Source organism: Opisthocomus hoazin, chromosome 5 (assembly GCF_030867145.1).
Source record: "Opisthocomus hoazin isolate bOpiHoa1 chromosome 5, bOpiHoa1.hap1, whole genome shotgun sequence".
In the NCBI taxonomy this organism is placed as follows: Eukaryota; Metazoa; Chordata; class Aves; order Opisthocomiformes; family Opisthocomidae; genus Opisthocomus; species Opisthocomus hoazin.
Genome location: NC_134418.1, coordinates 30476124 through 30495543, shown reverse-complemented (window position 1 = coordinate 30495543; position 19420 = coordinate 30476124). Strand labels below are relative to the sequence as shown.

Sequence of the window (19420 nt, the reverse complement as noted above, 5' to 3'; positions counted from 1 at the left end):
CTGCAGTTTATGTTGAGTTACTCCTCCATACACACCAAAAAGGGCAAAGGCTTGTGACTAACTGCAAGTAACACAATGTGAAAGACGCTACAGAACCGCAAGTCCCCACCACAGCACAAGCCACCAAGCCCTCTTACGCAGCATGGCCAAACTCCCCTTCTGAAGCCAGACATTTCTGTCCTCTGAAAAACAGGTCCTCAGCCTCCACTGCAGACAGACCAGCAAGGAAATCCAACTCCCATGATTATTTGTTTGCCTGGGCCAGAAGAGCTAGCTACGAAGTCACAGAGATGTTCCACCATGCAGACGTCTCCAAGCGGGAAGTGAGAGACTCAAAATCACATCTCCCACTGCAGTCAGCCTGGGCAGCCCCAGCTAGCACCAGAGTAAAACATCACTTTTTCCTCACTGTTCCACTCAACCCCCATATATCAGACCTCCACGACTGCAGATAGCAAAGCATGGGTACCATCAACTTCATCTGCTAATTATCTCAGGAGAAGCCTGTGTCAGCAAGCAAGTGAAGATGGCCCAAATTAAGCCGGTTACCTACCGTCTGGAACAAGTCAGTCAGAATGAGGCCTTGCAGACACTATAGCCAACACAAAGAAACCTCACGCTGCCTCCCTGTCCTGTGCCGTGACACGGCATGGTAATTCAAGGGACTCTTGATGGTGTTGCCAACTAGCATCAGCAAAAGACTCCTGCAGCCCCGACTGTTCTCACCTCATGCTTCACCAGCTCCAGGTCATCTACAGACCTGGAATAAAAAGGAACGGGTTGCTAGTGATGCTGCATCCCTCTGAAGGCACTAGAAAAGTTGAGGCTTTTTCACAGAAACATCTTTACACCAGTCACAGAGCAGACAGACAGCAATACTGCTTCCTCCCTCGTCCGGACCCCCCAAGTGCTCGTGCCTCCAAGGGTGGCTCAGGCAGACACCATCACCCTAAAACAACAGTGGGGTTTTCCCACAGGAGACGAGCCTGGGAACACGGCCCAGCAGGGAGGGATCCTTCCCCCAGCTATAGGCAATGACACCTAGCACTAGGCTTGTCCAACAAGTTTCTTTTGCAGGAACCTATTTTCCAAATACCTCTATTACTGAGACAGGAATTCCCAGGGAATAAAATAAATAGTTTCATTGGTGCGACTGGGAATATATTATAAAGGCAATGAGGCTGCACCACAGTCCACTGAGTGCACGAGACTCCTAAGGTGTTTGAGCACAGCTTCCACGCCAGGGCTGGACCCTGGCAAGAGGCAGTGGGTCTGTGCCAGCACAGAGGGTAGGGGATTCACGTGCAACCCCTGGCTTGCCGAGACACACACACTGGGAAGGTAGGGTCAGCAGCAGACCTCCAGTTCCTGCGGTATGCCTAGCCCCGGCGCAGGGCACGCTCCTGGCAGAGCTTCTGAGCCCCCCCAGGTGTCCCCTTCACAAGCACATGCAGCACTTCCACGGCTGCTAGCTGTATTTTAGCTTACAGCTCTCAGCCTCTGAAAGGATGGGCAAGCTTTCCCACCAGACCAAGCTCAGCTCACAGCAGGAACTTCAATTCCTGTAGTCACCTCGGCTTTCCTTACTCTTTTTATACAAGCTGGGATGATTTCCTTAATGTAGCCTACTTCACAGCAAGGTACTCCTTAGCAGGAAAAGACATGTTTTAGGCTAGCCACAGAACTTCATTTCTGAAGGCTACAATTTTATCACCTTGAGTAAAAGCAGCAACTTGTCTGTGTGAGAGATGTCTAGGAGGGAAAAGCTGCAAAGGAGAGAGGACCTGGAGAAGCAGATAACTCCATGGCATTCAGAATAAGAAACTGCCGCACAATTTGCCTTTATTTTCTTGCACCTTTACCTGTAATCACGCCGGAACAGCAACTGAGGCAACCGGAATAACAAAGCCTACCCGAGCTGGTGGAAATCCAGGCCTTAGCTTCTCAGCAAAATGCATGTGGACAGACAGACCTGTCATTTTAAAACTGCCAGGGCTACACACTCTCCTGACATGAGTGCTATAAGCAGGCCTGGCAATGACTAAGAGGTATGGTACCATGAACTAATAGTAGCTGTGGCGTCAGCTAAAGCCCAGAGGCGACTTCTACCCTTGTCCCTGCCTGTCTTCTCTCCTCCTTTGCCAGGGCTCATACTTGCTACCAGGCTTGCCACCAAGACACTAACAATTTCTAAGCAGCTGGGCTCAAAACCGAGCCCACTGTATGTCCTCCACTTCAGTCTCCAGTACGTTTCTGTGGTCTGCAAGCAAACACATGCACAGTTCTGGACGTCTGAAAACTGCTTGCCAGCTGCCACTTAAAAAAAAAACAGTACCATGTAACAGCACATCTCTGAAAGATGGACAGATGAGTAGTGTTATTCAGTGGCAGTACTTAACTAGGACACTACTTTCTTCCGCAACAGCGCTCAGTCCCTTGCCCACTGCCTGCACAGTATTTGAAGAGCAGACAATAAAGCACACTGCCTCGGTCTTTGTGGGGAGGACACAGCTCAAAGTGCATGCGGTGTGTGTGGAGGGGTGTTCACCCAGCCAGGCCCCCAAGCACTGGCAAGAGCCAAGAAATCATGCAGTCATGCATAGTTCAAGTGCAGTTTTGAGACTAGCACTTCCCAGTCCCCCCTGGAAATCCAGAGAACAGGATGCTGCCTTTGCTGTCAGGTTAAGCTCAGTGCTGTAAATAAAACATTGCCTGTACACAAATGCAAGCCAACAGAACAACTTTTTAGTGAAACCTATGCAAAGTCCCCAACAACTACCTTTTTTATACCAAGCACTGTACTACAGAAATCTCTAAAGCCTGTAATAAAGGCAAATGTCAGGCTTAATATAAAAAGCCAAATAACAGCTGATAACCCACTAGTAAAAGAATGAGAGAGCATCAGTGTGTGGTACAAGCTCTATAATCAGTCGTGCAGACCAGACACCCAGCCTGGAGAAAGCCTCTCTTCCACAGCACAGCACTGGCAAATGGCAATTTCCCACCATCAAGCCTTTCAAGCAGATTTATTAGTGTAATCTTAATAATACAAATAAAGCCAGATGCAGAACTGGCATAAGTTTCCAGATGTGGAAAAACCTGCCCGTGATCTCCCTTCCTGAATGTCTCATAATAAAGCACAAGCCTGTAAAGTCACCCTTTTCCCCCTTCCCCGTTCTCTGGAAACTGAGCCAGCTTGGTGCTACCAGGCTGGGTGGGTGAGGGGGACAAGGCTGGCACAGACGCCATTTCAGTAACTGGCTTCTGTCCCAGTGAAGGTGCTTCTGCACTTGTATATAGCTGGATGTCCTAGAACTTGAGACCAAACTCAATGTTGGCACACAAGTATGTACCTTCAGCGGTTGGAGCTTCCTCTCTCTTAAAATTCAATCCCCAACAGAGAGGCTGCAAGTTCCCCTGTCAACAGCAAGGGCTCTGGAGGCTCAAGTGATACCCCCAAGTCACACTCCATTTCTCTTTTCCTCTCCCCACTCTCTGAGGTCAGACTACCATCATTTAGGATCCTGCTCACAAAGTCAAATGCAAGGTTGCTGCCAAATAAAGGATTCCGAGCAGGGCTGGCAAGAGCAAGGAGAGAGCAAAGCCTCTCACAGCCCAGGCAGCTGCTGGCTCAAGGCCAAATGTACCTCCCTGTCACTGTGGAGCACCCACAAGGTTCAGGTGCTATAGGCATAGAGCCACAGAATGGTAGGGGTTGGAAGGGACATCTGTGGGTCATCTAGTCCAACACTCCTGCCAAAGCAGGGTCACCTCCAGCAGGCTGCACAGGACCTTGTCCAGGCGGGTCTTGAATATCTCCAGAGAAGGAGACTCCACAACCTCCCTGGGCAGCCTGTTCCAGCGCTCCGTCACCCTCAGAGGGAAGAAGTTCTTGCTCATGTTCAGACGGAACTTCCTGTGCCTCAGTTTGTGCCCATTGCCCCTTGTCCTGTCATGAAGCGCAGCACCACGGCATTGCTACGCCAGTCCTGGTGGACACCAATCATTAGTAGAGGTTGTGCTTGCTCCAGTCAAGTTTCATATTCTATAGCATGAAATCTGCTTGCAGCTATCTCAAGCTCAGCACTGCTAGTGAATACTCCCAGTATGTTTCTAAGAAGCGTATCGAGATTTCAGGGGAGGAAGCTCATTCTTTAAGAGATGAGACTAATCCCACATTCAGCTTCCCACAAACACTTCTACAGCAGCAGTCATGAAAACAGAAGTGCCACAATTAAATTCCTTGGGCTGGTAAGGGGGTAATCTCCTCAAGACTGTGCAACATGAAATGAAAAAGAAGTGAATAAAACCTCAAAGTCCCACATTTCCCCTTCATGCAAGTAGGTTCAGACGCTACCAGCTCATGAACCTTCAGCTAACTAGTATTTTTTCATAAGCTTAGCTTTTTTTGGCCAACAATTTTAATTTTTGCTCTAGAAAAAGTGACATACATACCCCAGAACAAACAAGTCCAATGGGAACAGTGCATAAATGCACAACATAAGGAAATCAACAAGACAAAAATATTTTTCTTTTTATTGTTGCTAAGTTTTATTAACACTAAGTGTTATTTTGAACAACAACACATAGCAAACAAAAACTCCTAAAGGAAAATACTAACAGCATTGCTATAAACAAACTTACACTAGGGGCTAAATTCCAGATACTAATTAAATGCATCCTGTAACCATGAAATCCTATTCTTACTTATAAATAATTCTGAGACCTTGATCCAAAACCTGCTATTGACTTTAGAGGGTCCAATGCTCCAGCCATACAAAGTTTATTCCATCACAAAAACAAACAAAAAAAGGCAAAAAGTCCCCTAAAACCTCAGGAAGCATATTGCACACTAACCTGACAAAAACCACAAAAGCTTTCCAGTACCAAGAGTCTCCTGGTCAGCAAATCTGTTCTCACAAACCAGTCCCAGGGTACACTGGCAGGAAAGGAAACAGGTCTGTCTTCTGTCGGCTTATTCTTTAATTTCTCTTCCTGTCAGCAAGGGGAACGGGCCCCTGCTGCGCATTCCAAGAATACGTCCAGCATCACCCATGCAGTAAGCTGAAGAAAGACGTTGCAGTCACATATTTAATGGCACAGAAGAGCAAACTGATTTATAAAGTCAGAGGGGCAAGCAGCCATGTATTAACACCACCACGTACACTTAATCAAATTAATTCTCTTAATGGTGAATAACTAGACATGGCTATGCTCTGCATGGTTTCCTGTGACTATTCTCAGATCCCTCCGATAGAACAATGTGTATCCATAACTTGGCAGCAGGTTCATCATCAAGACGTGTAATCCTATGGGCTGTATCCGTCATCTGCCATTTTCCAGGTACTCAAGAGAAAGTTACTGATCAAAGTATGGAGACTTGCATCCCTACAACAAAGGAAACTTACTTTCTAGTCATTGTATTTTTTTTACCCACGCCTATCACCATCAGTAAGGGGGTTTTGTGTTTGGTGTCTGTCCGTCCCATACCCCTCTGTTCCAGAAACAGCCTTTCTATAGTTATTTCTCCAAAAGCTCTCTGTCCCAGCACAGTCCCTGGCAGAGCTGTATGCTCAGTGACCTCATGGCATATGTCAAAGCTCCAGAACACTTGAGGATTATGTTGCATTTCAACCTGTTACAAATGTTGGTCTTTCTAGTGGACAAGAGAGGCAGTAAGCAGTCACTTACATACATAGTAGGAGCAACACTTGGCCTGGAAATGAGAGGGGAGAGGTTTTCCTGGCAGGCAAAAGCATAAGCTCCACGCGGACAACGAACAAGTTCTCTGAGGCTCCTGAAAGCAGCAGCGGGCAGCATAGCCAGGTCCGCACAGCCCCTGGGTATCCCGCAGCTGGGAGGAGCAGTGCTCCTCACTGAGCACACCAACTGTGGACCCAGCTGATTTTGCCAAAACTATGGCGGTAGATGCAAATGTCTTTTTTCTTCCTATGAGACAGGACAATGCTCCGCTGGGCATAAGCACTTCATCGTGCTTCCCAGCACCATGGCTCTGCCAGGAAGAGGCCTGCAGTAAAAACACGGTTTGGTTATCAGTATCTTTCAAAAAAAAGAGAAAACCCTGCGCGTTACAGCCAACACGTATTTAAAAGTTTACGCACTTAATGGGAACATGGGGTGTTTAACCAGAGGACAGTGAACTTGCGTTCAAGCTGGTCACTGACCTCCCCATATGGGCAATGGAGAGGTTCCAACTGCTTCAGCAGTGAGCTTGCACCCTGGCATGGCCTTCGCAGAGCTCCAGCAGCCCCAGGGTAAGGCGGGCAGCACACCCAGTCAGCCGCTTCCCTACAGATGACAACTGCAGGCTGAGCTACAAAACTGGCGAGTGCCCCCTCTCAGGGAATAACACCCTGCCAGCCCCCATGGGTCTTTGAGGAGTTTCTGCTTGGCAAGTTTCCGTATCCAACACAACAGCCCAACCTACACAAACAAACCTAACAAAGAAGTTTCACCCTCCTGTCTGAAGGCCATGCCTCTTCTATCTAGTAGTTCAGGCGATGAACCACAAAATGTTTCCGGGATCTAACACCTCCAAAATACCCCTGCAGAAGGCAACCACTCCAGAGGCTCAGATGCAAGCACTGCTTTATTGTGTGACCACATCTGGAGGCATAAGGTGCAAAAACACACCAGGTAACACAGATTAACTACAGCAAGTCTCCTAGTAGCCTTCTGTAACTATTCTTAAAACAACCAACAAAGGTTCTCGCAGCTAAATGATGCACGTGAACTTTTGCAAAGAAAGAGCGTGAAACGCACTGAAGTCTTGCAAAGGGGTAGCTATCATCTCAGGTGCCCCTCAGCTGTGATGATACACTTTGTTACTAAAACCACCATGAGGGGAAAATGCCAGAGTTCAAGGGTGTTTTCAGCCCTGCCACAGAGCAGCTGGATGAGCAGAGAGCACACAGACCACAACTAGTGGGAGGCAGGCACTGATCCTGCCCTACGCGCTGTCAAAGGCTTCCCATCCGCATACCAAGGCTCCCAAATGCCTTTGTGAGCTGGACCTTTGGCTCCTGGTATCTCGGTCATGCTCTGCCTGCAGTGTCGCGACAGTTTTAATTAAAAGCAGGAGGCTGACAAGCTGGAAACAGGCTGGGGAGTGCTGCTGGGTTCACATCTGGCTCTCGAGTTTGGTAGTGACGCAAGGCCTCCATTTCTTCAGCTGCAGAAAAGCACCCAACCCCACGTTCCCGAGCCAGATAATACGTCTGTATTGGTACCGAACTGCCTTGGAGCTGTGAGGTCAAGCGACCCGGCATTTGCCCAGACAGTCCGAGTACTTGAAACAAGGGAATTGCCTTCTCAAATGACAGAGATATTGAAAAGGCTGCTTGGGAAAAGCCGGTAGCTAAAAACCTCTCCCTGTGTTGCTTCCCACTTGTTTGATGCCTGAAGAATACTGATATTTAATACATTTCTGCTTACTTCAGAATATACTGCCTAGAGCCCAGTGCTGCTCTGCAGAAGGGCCAGTATTTAAGAACTAAGTGTGACACTTCCAAACATTACCCTAAGCTAATCCAATGTTATTTTTCCTGCAGCAGGCCGGTACTCACAAGACCACTGGCAGAGATTTGTGAACCGCTGGCATACACCCACGTGTTTGTTGGAATCATATTCTTCCAAATTCATAAAATATTCCACGCATGGGCTGCTGCAACATCCATTAGCTGTCGATAGAGCTCTGCTAAAAGGTTAAACTAGAGCCAGCATCCACCCCCACAGCTGAATTAATGTTGGCCACCACATTCTGCTTTGACTGTCCACCCCACTGCCCTCCTGTCAAGACTTGTGCTGTAGCAATCCACACCACTGCTTCTAACAGACTACTGCTAAATTCAACCAACATTTCCAATGCTACTCCATGATGCACCCCCAAAAAGCCAAGAGCACAAATTCTCTAGCTTACTACCCATGTGAACCAGTCCAGCTGCTCAGACCTCTCAGACAGTCAAGCTAAACACATACCTGGCAGAACTCAGTCTCGCAACCTTATGAGTACAAACAATACATATTTCACTCCACTTTGTTGAAATACATAGCTCAAGGACAACATCTGGAATGGAGGAATGGAACATTTTGCAAGGCTGTTTCTTTGAATAACAATAATAAACACAAGGATTTGCCATTAGCTTGCATCTCCTGCAGTTACTTTATGCTGTAGCTTTGTTTTACTCGAATTTATCATCCTCTTTTCCCCGCTAAGAGGTGTCACTCTAAAGAGGTGTGATCTAGTGCCCAGGTCTGCCAGCCACCACTCATCCCACTGCCCTGGCAGGAGAGCACAGAGGCAGCTCATGACAGGCTGCTTTCCTGCAGCAAGGCTTGCAAAGGCAGACTGCTGGGCCAGCACATGGCCCCATCAGCTAGTGCCCACGCAGGTCACAGTCTGCCCATACTAGATCTCATTTTCCAGGCTCTATCTCAATTCCTTTTTTTTTTTTTCCCCCTGGAAGCACCGAGAAAGGCAGCAGGGCGCATCAGGTATCCCTCTGTAAGCAAAGCACTGAACTGTTTAGCTTGGCCAACTAACTATGCCAGCACATACCACGTAACAGCTGAGCACGAATCGACCGCTGAGCAAGAACAACTGTGACAGATGAGCAGGGGTGCTGCCGAGCGGGCAGGCTCCACTGCACTGCGCGTCACCTCTCTGCAGCAGCACATCTTGAAAGACCCAACAGAGCAGGTAAATCCTGCACAACTTTATGGAGCCATACCTAAGGATTTGGGAAGACAAACACACCCAAAGACAAATTCAGCCTGCTCCAAGCAAGCGTTTCCTGCAGGGAACTAGGCAAGATCAGTTCACATGAAGGAGCTCCCTGCTCTGACACGCTTTACAACTCCAAGTGTTGCAGATCTGCCTATCCCAAAACTGGGGCACAATTCCCACATGCGGTGCATGTTTTTGCCCTTGGCTCGAGTTATTTAACGAGAGATACCAAAGCAAGTGATCTGCTGCTACACATTCCGTATTAACGCTGCAAAGGCTGGAGACGCAGCAGTCTCCACCTCCACATACAAGCAGCACTGCATGGGTTGCTTATACTCCAGAGCAGCAGGAGTCTGACAGGTAAAGAACTGCTCTGGGAACCTGGTGAGCCTTCAAAGAGGAAAGCTAATGCCCAGCTCCTCCTCCCTTCCTCTCACAGCTGTCCAGAAGAAAGAGCTGGGTTTGCAGATGCAGTATCGAGGCTCCCACTCTGCGCGTGCCACGGTACCAATACAGCACAAGACCCTGGTCCTGCAGCAGGCCAGCGCATATCGACCCCAGGAGAGCAGACGTTCCTTGGGTGCATGATGCTTTTACTTACATCTTCTTGGCCCACTCAGCAGCCCACAAGGGTGCAAACTGGAGCATAAACCTCAAAAGCAGACTTGCACAGTCTTCCTACGTATATAGGAGCCAGGAAGACAGCACCCATCCAGCCGCCTCCATCCTCCCTCCTATCATTCAACGCCACAGAACCTGAGATGCTGGGCCACAACCCTACTCTGCAAGGCACTGCATCAAACCCAAAACACTAGGTCCCCTGCCCTGAACAGCTTTCCATTGCAAAGATATTTCAGCACACAGAGTCCAGAAAAAGACTCATTTACCATAATTAGCATGGATGGAGACAGCATCTGCATGTTCTTCTCTTGGGACTTCTTACTGTGTATTTTACATAAGGACCAACCACCTACTACATGCCAGAAATATCAACCATTTTTTAGCCTGTGTGAACTTCATACTTCCCTTCATTGCACGTAAGCTGTATCACAGCTAGCCTGCCTGGATTTATACTTCTAGCTTTCTGGCTCATCCCACTGGAAGAAATCATCAGGTTCGTTGGTTAGGCTATTAAAAAAAATACTGCTTTCTTTAGGTTATATCAAAACCAACTACTGCACATCCCATAGAAAAACTGCTTGTCTGAGCTCCACTTCTGGAGAGGCCAAACCCAGGGGAAATGTGGCTGTTCAGTAACAGTAGTCACACTTCAGGCTACAATTTCAAATAATGTTTTTGTTTAAACAACAAAACCAAAACACCTCTGGCTTTGATATTTCAGTGGTTCTGGCCTACAACAGAGAAACTCGCCACATCTTAGGAATGTTCTACGTGAAAATTGCCCTCAACTGCATTTATGTAAACCCAGAGAAACAAGGTCAGTGGAGTTATTTACACTGCTCACTTTTAAACCCTTCTTCCTTATTGAACTTACTTGTTAAATATCCTTGAAAACATAACTTGCATATTACCCTATTTAAATAGTTATTTTCTTCAAAGCGTTTTTAATTAAAAGCATTAGTCTGGTAATGATTCTGTGCCACAAGGTCTCACTGGATTTGGTGCAACAGGGCTAGGTTTGTAAAGGTGACTATGGCCATGCTGTTAACTCCTTGATCACAGCTCTGCACCTTACAAAATAAGGGAATTACTGTCTGCTTTACAGATGGAGAAAACAAAGGCAAACCAGAATCAAGGTATTTGCCAAAGACCACCCAACAAATCGGGCCAAAACACTTGCAGCGTGCCAACCACACAAGCCCTAATCCCATGTGGCTCTTGTAATTAATGATCTAACAATGAATAATTGCGTAACTCCAAATGGTGAACAGCAAAAGTGCTTTTCAGCAGGATGAATATTCAGCTACCTGGAAACAGAAAGCCCAAGGTCCCCCGACACTACTACTTTTTGGCAATTATATATCAGAAACCAAACTAAATCATTCAGCGACCATCAAACTGTGCATCTCGGATGGTAAGGCACTTCTTCGAGAAGTTCTTTAGTTTCAACCTTCAGCCCAGCTTCTTTGTAATTCAGAGCACCAGGGAGGGTTTACTGCTGCTTTGCTGAAGAGCCGGCCCAGGGCCAAAGCAGAGACTTCACAGGCAAGTTTTCCCCAGTTTGAAGCAGCTCCCAGATCTGGTGCCACTTTCCACCTCCACTAGACACCAGGGATTTGTGCTGCAGTCACCAATCTCTCCCCCTTCTTCCGCAACACCTGAACATTCACAAGGCCTATGAGAAAGACAGGAGCTCTCTGCAAGTGCTTACTCAAAGCCGGGAAGGAGGACTGCCTCCGGACTTCATCCAGGGACTCATTTCATGACTTCCAAAATGTGTCCAGCACAGTAGAATAGCATCTTCCAGGTGCAGGGACCAGTGCAGGGGCAGCACGCTCTGTCCTTTCTCAGGCCCAGTCCCTACAGGAACCGCTCAGACATCAGCCTGGACACCGACCAGGCAAGCACCCCCAGGCCCCCAACAACCTGCTCCCCAAAGATGCTTAGCACCTCTCACCCCATGGGTGCCCAGAGGACTGGCTGGCACCAAGCACCTCCTGAAGGCAGGCTGAAGGCTCAGAAATCCTGATGACTAACCAACCTCTGAAGACAGATTTGAGCAGCCAGGGGAGAAAAAAAAAACACCACCACAAATTAGGTCAAATACTCCTTGAAAACGCCAATTACTTTATATACAGCAGATCGCACTTGGATGTCATTTAATCTCAGCTTGCTGTTGTCAGATATTAGCTGAAATTCCCTGCTTTGCTTTGGCTGCCATATTAAAGTGCCATGTATTCAATATTAATGAGACAGATGAAACAGAATGAGACTAGGCTGGCATTTTCTGTGATAAAAGACACTTTCTGGCACAAAACCATTCATTTAAAAGCATTAAGGACTTTTCTTGGCTTCGAAATTATATACAATACACAGGAAACGAACAAAACCATTTTCAAATGTAATTAAAAATCTTTATCTTCTGATTCTATAAGCTAACAAAGGCATAATCATAGATTCATTGTTTCTTCTGTTAAAAACAGCAGCAGCAAGTTGAGTTACCTGGAGAAAGCTTTACAGATAAAATTGCTGACATGGATTTAAGAAATTACTTTTTTTTCCCTCGGCTACTGTCTACACCATTGCACTTACATGCAGGCAAAAAAATTTCACGGTGCAGAACTCTGTGACTGACCAAGAAGAGGCACAATGAGACGCGCCATAGCTCAACCTGGACACGAAACAGATTTGCGGGAGGAAAAAGAAGCAGCTGACGGATGTGGTGGTGAAGTGGTGTGATTTACCACTAGAGCAAGCCACCAGATGATTGAGCAAAATCCCTACTCCTCTTGGGGTCTTGACATGAAGATTTGAGTTCTGTGCATATGTTCAGTCCCAGACGGCTGTGTTAAGCCTTATAATCACTGCTAGCATTTACAACTAGCAATATACCTGCTCACAGCATGATGACCCAATCTTTTAGCTGTAAAAGCTAAGAATAAACGAGAACTGTCTCCAGTTATTTAATTCAGCAATTTCTGAAAATATCAGTATTGATTGACATCTCAAACTAGAAACAAAACAAAAACTAAGACTACTGAAATATCATCAGCAATTCTGTTTCTAAGTTCATTCTGCAGATACCCAGAAATCTAATTCTACCAATTAAAACAAAGAGAGACAATAGAGAAAATAAAAGTCTTTATTGAAAAAGCAAGCAAAGGAAAATCCAACTACTTTTATGCACAAGCTCTTTATTGGCAACCCTGTACATTTCTTACACATATCTGGAGGATGTGGAATAATCCACGTTATTGCAGAGAGATGCCAAGAACAAGTCAGTGATAACAAGATACCTTCACCTTTCCAGGTTGCAAAGTTCTGCTTTCCAGGCTAGGCTGTTGCCTGCCAGAATGTGTCCCGGAAAAATAAATCCAGGACGATCACCCTGCTATTCCTCACTCACCCGAAAGCTGCCAAAAAGCTCCTAGGCTGACTCAGATTGGAGGAGACGGGTTTTCACAGGGCCTGAAAGCAGATGATTTGTGCGCTTTGAAACTCAAAGATTTGGCTGTGGCTACAAGTGGGAACCTCTATCTGAAAGAATACAAGCAGACTTGGCAATTTGGTCTCTACTGCAGTTTGTGCCCTTGTACTTGACTGCGAATCAGTCCCTGTGCCGCCCGGTGGAAGAGGGAAATACAAGCTCACGCTGTCACGGAGAAAGACAAGCAAGCTGGCTACCAAACTCGCTCCTCTCCCACCTTAATTTCGTTTACAGACAAGAACAGAGGCTGCCACCACAAGACTTTCAGAAACTTAACTCAAGCCACAGTAATGTGCTTAAATAAAGCATTTAGCACACAGTGCATTCAACACACGTCTGGCAGATAGATTGCTCTTGCTTACACGAGACGTCATACTTTACATTGCACCCAGCTAACTCCCCGACAAAACACCCACAGACTTTGCAGGACACCTTCAGATCCACAGACAGCCCCAAACAGTCCTGCAAATCATTTACAAAGAACCCCTTCAGGATTCAGAACATTTTTTCTCCCTTTCTACTCCCATTACATGAGAGAGGTTAATACAATTTCTGAATGAAATCCACAAGATGCATGCAGATTTCCAGAAACAATTCCTGTTAGTACTGCTGTGCACAGGAATCAGTTCTCAGGAGCCCTGGCACAGTCGGCAACATCTGTGGCAAAACAAAGACATTTCTAAAACAGCTCTTTTTCTATTAGCTTGTGCCAAGTATTCATGACCAGATCTGGTAAAGAAAGAACCCGTAATTAAAGTACTTCAATAACACATTTCCAGCAGCTAAATCCCATCTGAAAATAAATCTGGGATGCAGAAACAGTAACAGAAAATCCAATTAGATAACAGACAGATCTAAAGAAGCTACAAGCTAAGACGGAAAAAAACCCCAACAAACAAACAAAAAAAACCCCAGAATGAGCAGTAGTCTGTTTTTTGCCATCACCTTATGTGGGATGCTACTAAGGAAAACAAAAAGCATAAGCCTGCGAGAAAAAGGATTCAGCTTCTCCATATTTCCCACAACTTCAAAATCTCTACTTGTAAATTCAGATCCTAAGGCTACTTCGCCACTTTTCTAAACACAGGCACAGTCTGTATTTTTAAATAAGCACTCCTAAAGATAGCTGAAGACTTACCAATTGAAGAGCTCAGTAAAATAACTGTACCGCTAGTGAAAGAGCAATAATAGTCTTCAGACTATATGTTTCATGCCAGCAGCGGCTATCACTTATGTTGGACGAGCAGAGAGCGCAGCCACAGGGAGAAAGCTTGCAGAAGGGCTGGGTATTGCTAATGGAAAACCACAGGGAGCTTTCTCCCCTTCTCACGGCTCTTTCTCCACCACCTCATGCAATGTCTACACCCGCATTAATTACACCTACCCGAGCTATGGATGAAGACTCCTGCAAGTCCTAGCCCACATATGTCTAAACCAGGCACCACGGCATAGAGGAAGGGGGAAAGGCATCCAGATGTAACGAAGCAGCCAAGAAAAAGCATCTCTTACTCCCATCTCACTGAATGCATCACGCAAACTAGCACTTATAATACAGGAAGAAAGAAGAAGACTTGGGGTAATATTTTTTTTATTACCACCACTCTTAGCTAAGACAGCAAGACCCTGAACTTGGATTTCTGCCTCTGATCTGGAGCATCCTCCACCAGTATTCACACTGAATGCTAACAGCACCATGGTGTTTGTCTGAACCATTATTACGCATCGCTTGTTACAGTGGGCTGGAGAGCTGTTCACAGGGCTGGAAGCGAAGGCAGCTAGCGAGTGTACCTAAAAAAAGCCTGAAGTACTACTGTGGGGCTTGTTTTGTTTCTTTTTAAAAATCACCTAGTTGCACCCAACTGTTCTGAGCTGAAACTGCTGCGGTATCCTTTCCTGCAAGAGCCACTGCATCTTACAGGACTGAAGCCTAGAGCCAAACCAAGCCAACAAAGAGGCTGGACAAGGCAGGAGCATTTGCCAAGCCAGCGGAAGACCCTATCCCCTTGGCATGTCTCCTACAAAACAAGCCACAAGCTACTGAGCAGCCTCATGCCCACTCACTCAGCACTGCCACGAGAGGAAGAGACACACCAACAGCACAAGAGAAGGGACAACCCTCAAATCACTCCAGAGTGGGCAGCCAGCCAGTAAAGCCATCTCTCTCGGGGGTTGCAGGGGTGGGAAGGGGACATACAAAGCATGCCTCAGCTCTGACTAAATATTTTACTTCTCAGATTCATGCTGCTTACTTAATCAATCCCCATCATTATTTCAGAGGCCCTACCTCAGACACTGAAATTGATTCCCCGTGATCTCATCTACATAGAATAAGGATTTTCCAAGTATGTCCATCTGATCCTAACTCCACATCCGCTCACTTCATGCTGGAAAAGCTAGAGGCCCTGAGGTTGTGGTAGGCTGGCCACATAACCTGCCCCACAACTGAGGCTGTGCTGAAAACAAGGCAAGAAGTAGGCAGGTTCCCACCATTGTTAACATCAACGGGAGCAACAAGAATTGTCTGAAAGAATTTCCTACTGCAGACAAGGCATCGAGGTGAATAAAGGAAATTAAGAGTTCGCAAACTAAAATACAACCCTGTGTGCACCACCCAGGTCTGCTTCCCTGGCATAGGCAGCTGAGTCAAGCCAGGCCCAAAAAGCCATACTTCCCAGCTGAAAGCAAGCAAGGAAGCCAAAGCCCATGCCCCTGGCCATCTCAGCTGCCCCAGCAGTGCCACCCAACCCCACAACATTGCCACGTTCACTGGGAGAGTCCGCAGCCCCGCGATGCTCCCTGGAGGATACCCAACAGCTGGGACAGCTCAGCCTTGCAGTTCACTTGGAAAGCAACAAGCTGCAAAGTAGCCAGGGCACTGCTGACCCTGTGCCTAGAGGATGCCAATCCACTCCCTGCCCTAGGGTCCATCCCCGCCTCGCCCCCAAACCTCCCCATCTCAGCTTTCCACCTGCAATAGCTCTTCTCCCACCCAGTTACACCTTCATCAATGAGGGCAACCAGACAGTCAGGTAGCAAGAACACAGCAACACTCACAGAGACAACAAGGGTGTATCTTCTTTCTTAACGCTCATCTCGCTGTCTAAAATCAGTGGTCATGGTGGCCCTGCTACACCCACCAACACACATGGGCCTGGCTTTCCAAAGGTGCTGCCCCACAGCTCTTGCTGACCCCAGTGGGTGTTGGTAGATCAGCTGCTCAGAAAAAGACAAAGCACATAGATTCTTCAGTTCCATTAGCCCCGCTCTACCTTCTTGTCTCTTTCATTCCCTCCCCTCCATGGAAACTGGCAGTCTCTCTTTATCAAGTATTTCTAAAACAGATGGAAGATGCACTGTTTTAATCTGTCAGATAATGTTTTCCATGGCTCTCATGTAAAATTTGTATTCCAGCTTCATTTTCCATCAATTTTTGTTTGACTTGGAGGGGACTATATGTTGGTGTATACATATGCGTAAACATTGATTTTGCTCCTTTAACTAGACAAAGCTATGCTTCTGTAAACATTTAGGATAAACAAATAAAGAGAAGGGTAGGGAGGCCAGAGCCCTCTTCCACACTCTGCATTACTGAGAAACCATCCAGCACTGGTCAAGATCCTGGGAATTAATCCAGGAGGAGGAAGATGGTCTCCTATCTAGCACATCTCCACAGTTTCCAGACTGCAAGTGGCTTATCTCACACTGAGCCCAGATGACCATATTCATCCACCCTGATGTATGTTTAAGCACATGCATGGTTTTCATCAGCTGAGAGGTCCCATGGCACCTCCTGGCACCAATCCTGCCAAAACTTTGCTTATGCATGCCTTTACATTTACATACCGAGATCAGTCTCTATTAAGTCAAACAAAATTACAGGCAGCCCATTACACATGTGCCTTCACATCTGTGGGATCAGGGCCTTAAAATGAAAGCCGCCCATCCCACCAAAGCACGCCCTGCTCGGCTAAAATTAAACACAGACACTTCAGAGCAGTTCACTGAAGTTATTTTTTATGCATGCTTTTACAATTAACATAATGTCATATCCTGCCAGGACGTAAAAGGTTGTGACTCAGGAATGTTATTATAGTTTTAAGTCCAACTGACTTGCTTTTCGTTTCATTCCTTTCCTTTTCTTTTCCCCTTTGTCTAATACTACCCCCATGCTCCCTCCAACAAGACACATACCACTCAGGGTCCCTATAAAATATGATCGTTTTACTGAAAGCTTGACAGGCAAACACTCATCAGCCTTGCTCTATCATATGATTGACTATTTCTTCAAACGTCCTACCACCCCTGCAGCAACACAAGAGCAGCACGCAAAGCGGTAGCAGAAAGGATTAGATAAGAAGGAATACAAGACAAAATGCCCCCAACATCTATCAGCCCGCTGTCCTTTCTTCTCTTATCACCCCAAGATAAAACAACTCTCTTCTCCAAAAAGCACTGATTCTGGAGGATGCGCTGCCCACCAGCGGCTTATGAGGAAGCCAAGTGCCCTCATCCTTCCCTCTCCCACACGCACATGCTTCTCATGCTGAAGGATGCTTTATTCTGCAGTCAGTCTCACTGGCACTTAGACACGAATTTAGTTTAACTGGTTCAAAACCCTCTGTGGATGCTGTTTTGGTATTGCTACTAGACTTCGATTAATCAAAAATGTGAGAGACTGAGTAGTGGCATGAGTTTTATATAATGACAGAAAAATAAAGCAAAACACATGCACAAGAACAAACAGCAATCACGTCTTGCAGCAAGCCACGTTCCTGAGCCTATTCATGTTGTGAGCTTGCTACTCTGCACAAAGAAAAACGGCTCTGCTTGGCAATACCCTTCAGCCTGCCCTAAAAACCAGCTGAAGTAGCGATTTCAATGCACCCTCTTACACCGCAACACAAACTTCAATTTCCAAGCATGCTTTAGACCTTAAGATCAAGCAATCATTTCAGAAGCTTTGCAAACAGCTGCTATAATTTATAGGTATTCTGTTAACAAGCATCAGCTCTTATTTTGTTTAGTACCTTAACTTCCCCACCTCCAGTAACACCATTAACCCCACCTTCATACATGTGCTTTGCCACATCAGAGAAACCGTATAGCCCCACGGATCCATAAGCACATAATAAATGCTAAAAGAAACTATCTCATCCTGGTCACATCTTGAATGCAGACCATTTTCTTCTTATGGGAAGGAGCCACATTCAAGTCCTCCGCTCATGGGCAACATCTGTTTTACTCGCAAGCACTGAAAAAGTTACCGGGAAGTCGGTCAAGTCTCTCTCCCGCCCCCGGCCGATGCACAAAAGTGCGTTCAGTCCGGTCACGGCGGAGTTTCATCCACGCTTCTGCAAGCTGGATGCGAGGGAGACTTCCCCCTCCCGCCCCCGCCCCGGGAACAGCATCTGTAAGTTTTCGTGGTTTGGTTTTTTTTTCCCCCTTTCTCTGTGCAAAAGGGAAATCCTTTGTCTTTCTCCACATGGATGTAAAAAAACTCCCGGCCACCACATCCCCAGGGAGACGGTCACGCTGGAAGACGCAAAACACGCGCGTCCCTCGGCAGGCTTTCACGCCGGGCTTTCCACGGGTGCCGCCCGCCGCACCCCAGTGCCCAAAGCCTTTCCCCAGCGGCTGCGGGGACCCTCGCACCCCATGCCAGGCACGGCCCTGCCCGCTCCCAAGTTCTCCCACCCGCGGGAATCGGCGGGGCAGGAACCCCCGCGGCAAGCCACCGCCCCCGGGGTCTCCCCGCCGCCCAGAGCCGCCCGCCGGCGGACCCGGCCCCGTTGCAACAAAGAGCCGCGGCCCCAGACCGCGGCGAAAAAGTTTTGCGCGGCCCCCCCAGCCCCCGGCCTCGGCAGCGGGCAGAGGCGGCGGCGCAGCGACAAGCCCGCCGTTCCCCCCCCGGCACCGCACCCCCGCAACCCTCCGCGCTACACGCCAGGCACCGCACCCCTGCAGCCCCCGGCACCGCACGCCGCCGCACTCGGGCAGTCTGCCCGCGCCGCGCCGCGCCCCGCCGCACCCACCGCCGGTCTCCCCACGGCCACGGCCATCGCGCTGCGCTCCGCACCGCTCCACGCCGCCGCCGCCTCTGCGCTGCCTGCTAGGGCTGCAACATGGCCACCCGGCGGGGAGGGCCCATGCGCAATGCGAAGGGGCCGGGCAGCGAGGCGGGACCCCCCCGGCCCGGCCCCGGGCACCGTTCGGGGAGCCCCGGTGGCGGGCTGCAGCCCGGGGGTCGTGCTCCAAGCCCGGCGGTAATTGCGCTGGGCCGTGCTGCTCAGCCCCCGAGCCCGGGGGGGGGGGAGCCTGGCCTGCCCCCCGCCCGCTCCCCCCGGCCCGGCCCTCTGCACCCATTGCCTTCGCCTCCCAGCGCCGCCCGCTGACCCACGCCGGCGGCCCCACGGCGGTGGGGGGACAGCTCCAGGGACCCTCGCAGAGAGACGGCCAGGCAAGCGGCTGGCAAGGTCCTGCTCCTGCCAGTCTGGCTAAGAAGGAGGGTGGGGGTCCGGTGAAGAGGTGTCTGTAACAGGGGGTCGGAGAGGAGCTCCCACCGCTGG

General features: G+C 48.2%; 1 protein-coding gene across 3 annotated transcripts in view; it reads right to left on the bottom strand.

The window, feature by feature from the left end:
* The window catches only part of SEPTIN11 (septin 11), a 58530-nt gene extending 39513 nt beyond the window's left edge, over positions 1-19017 (bottom strand). Inside the window, exon 1 of one of the 3 annotated variants that reach the window (XM_075420831.1) lies at positions 18887-19017. In XM_075420831.1, the coding sequence (XP_075276946.1) occupies positions 18887-18913 (27 nt within the window). In that variant the 5' untranslated portion in view covers positions 18914-19017. The remainder of the gene's footprint in view (positions 1-18886) is intronic. The other 2 variants (XM_075420833.1, XM_075420832.1) reach the window with 2 other exon arrangements.
* Positions 19018-19420: the final 403 nt, after the last annotated feature.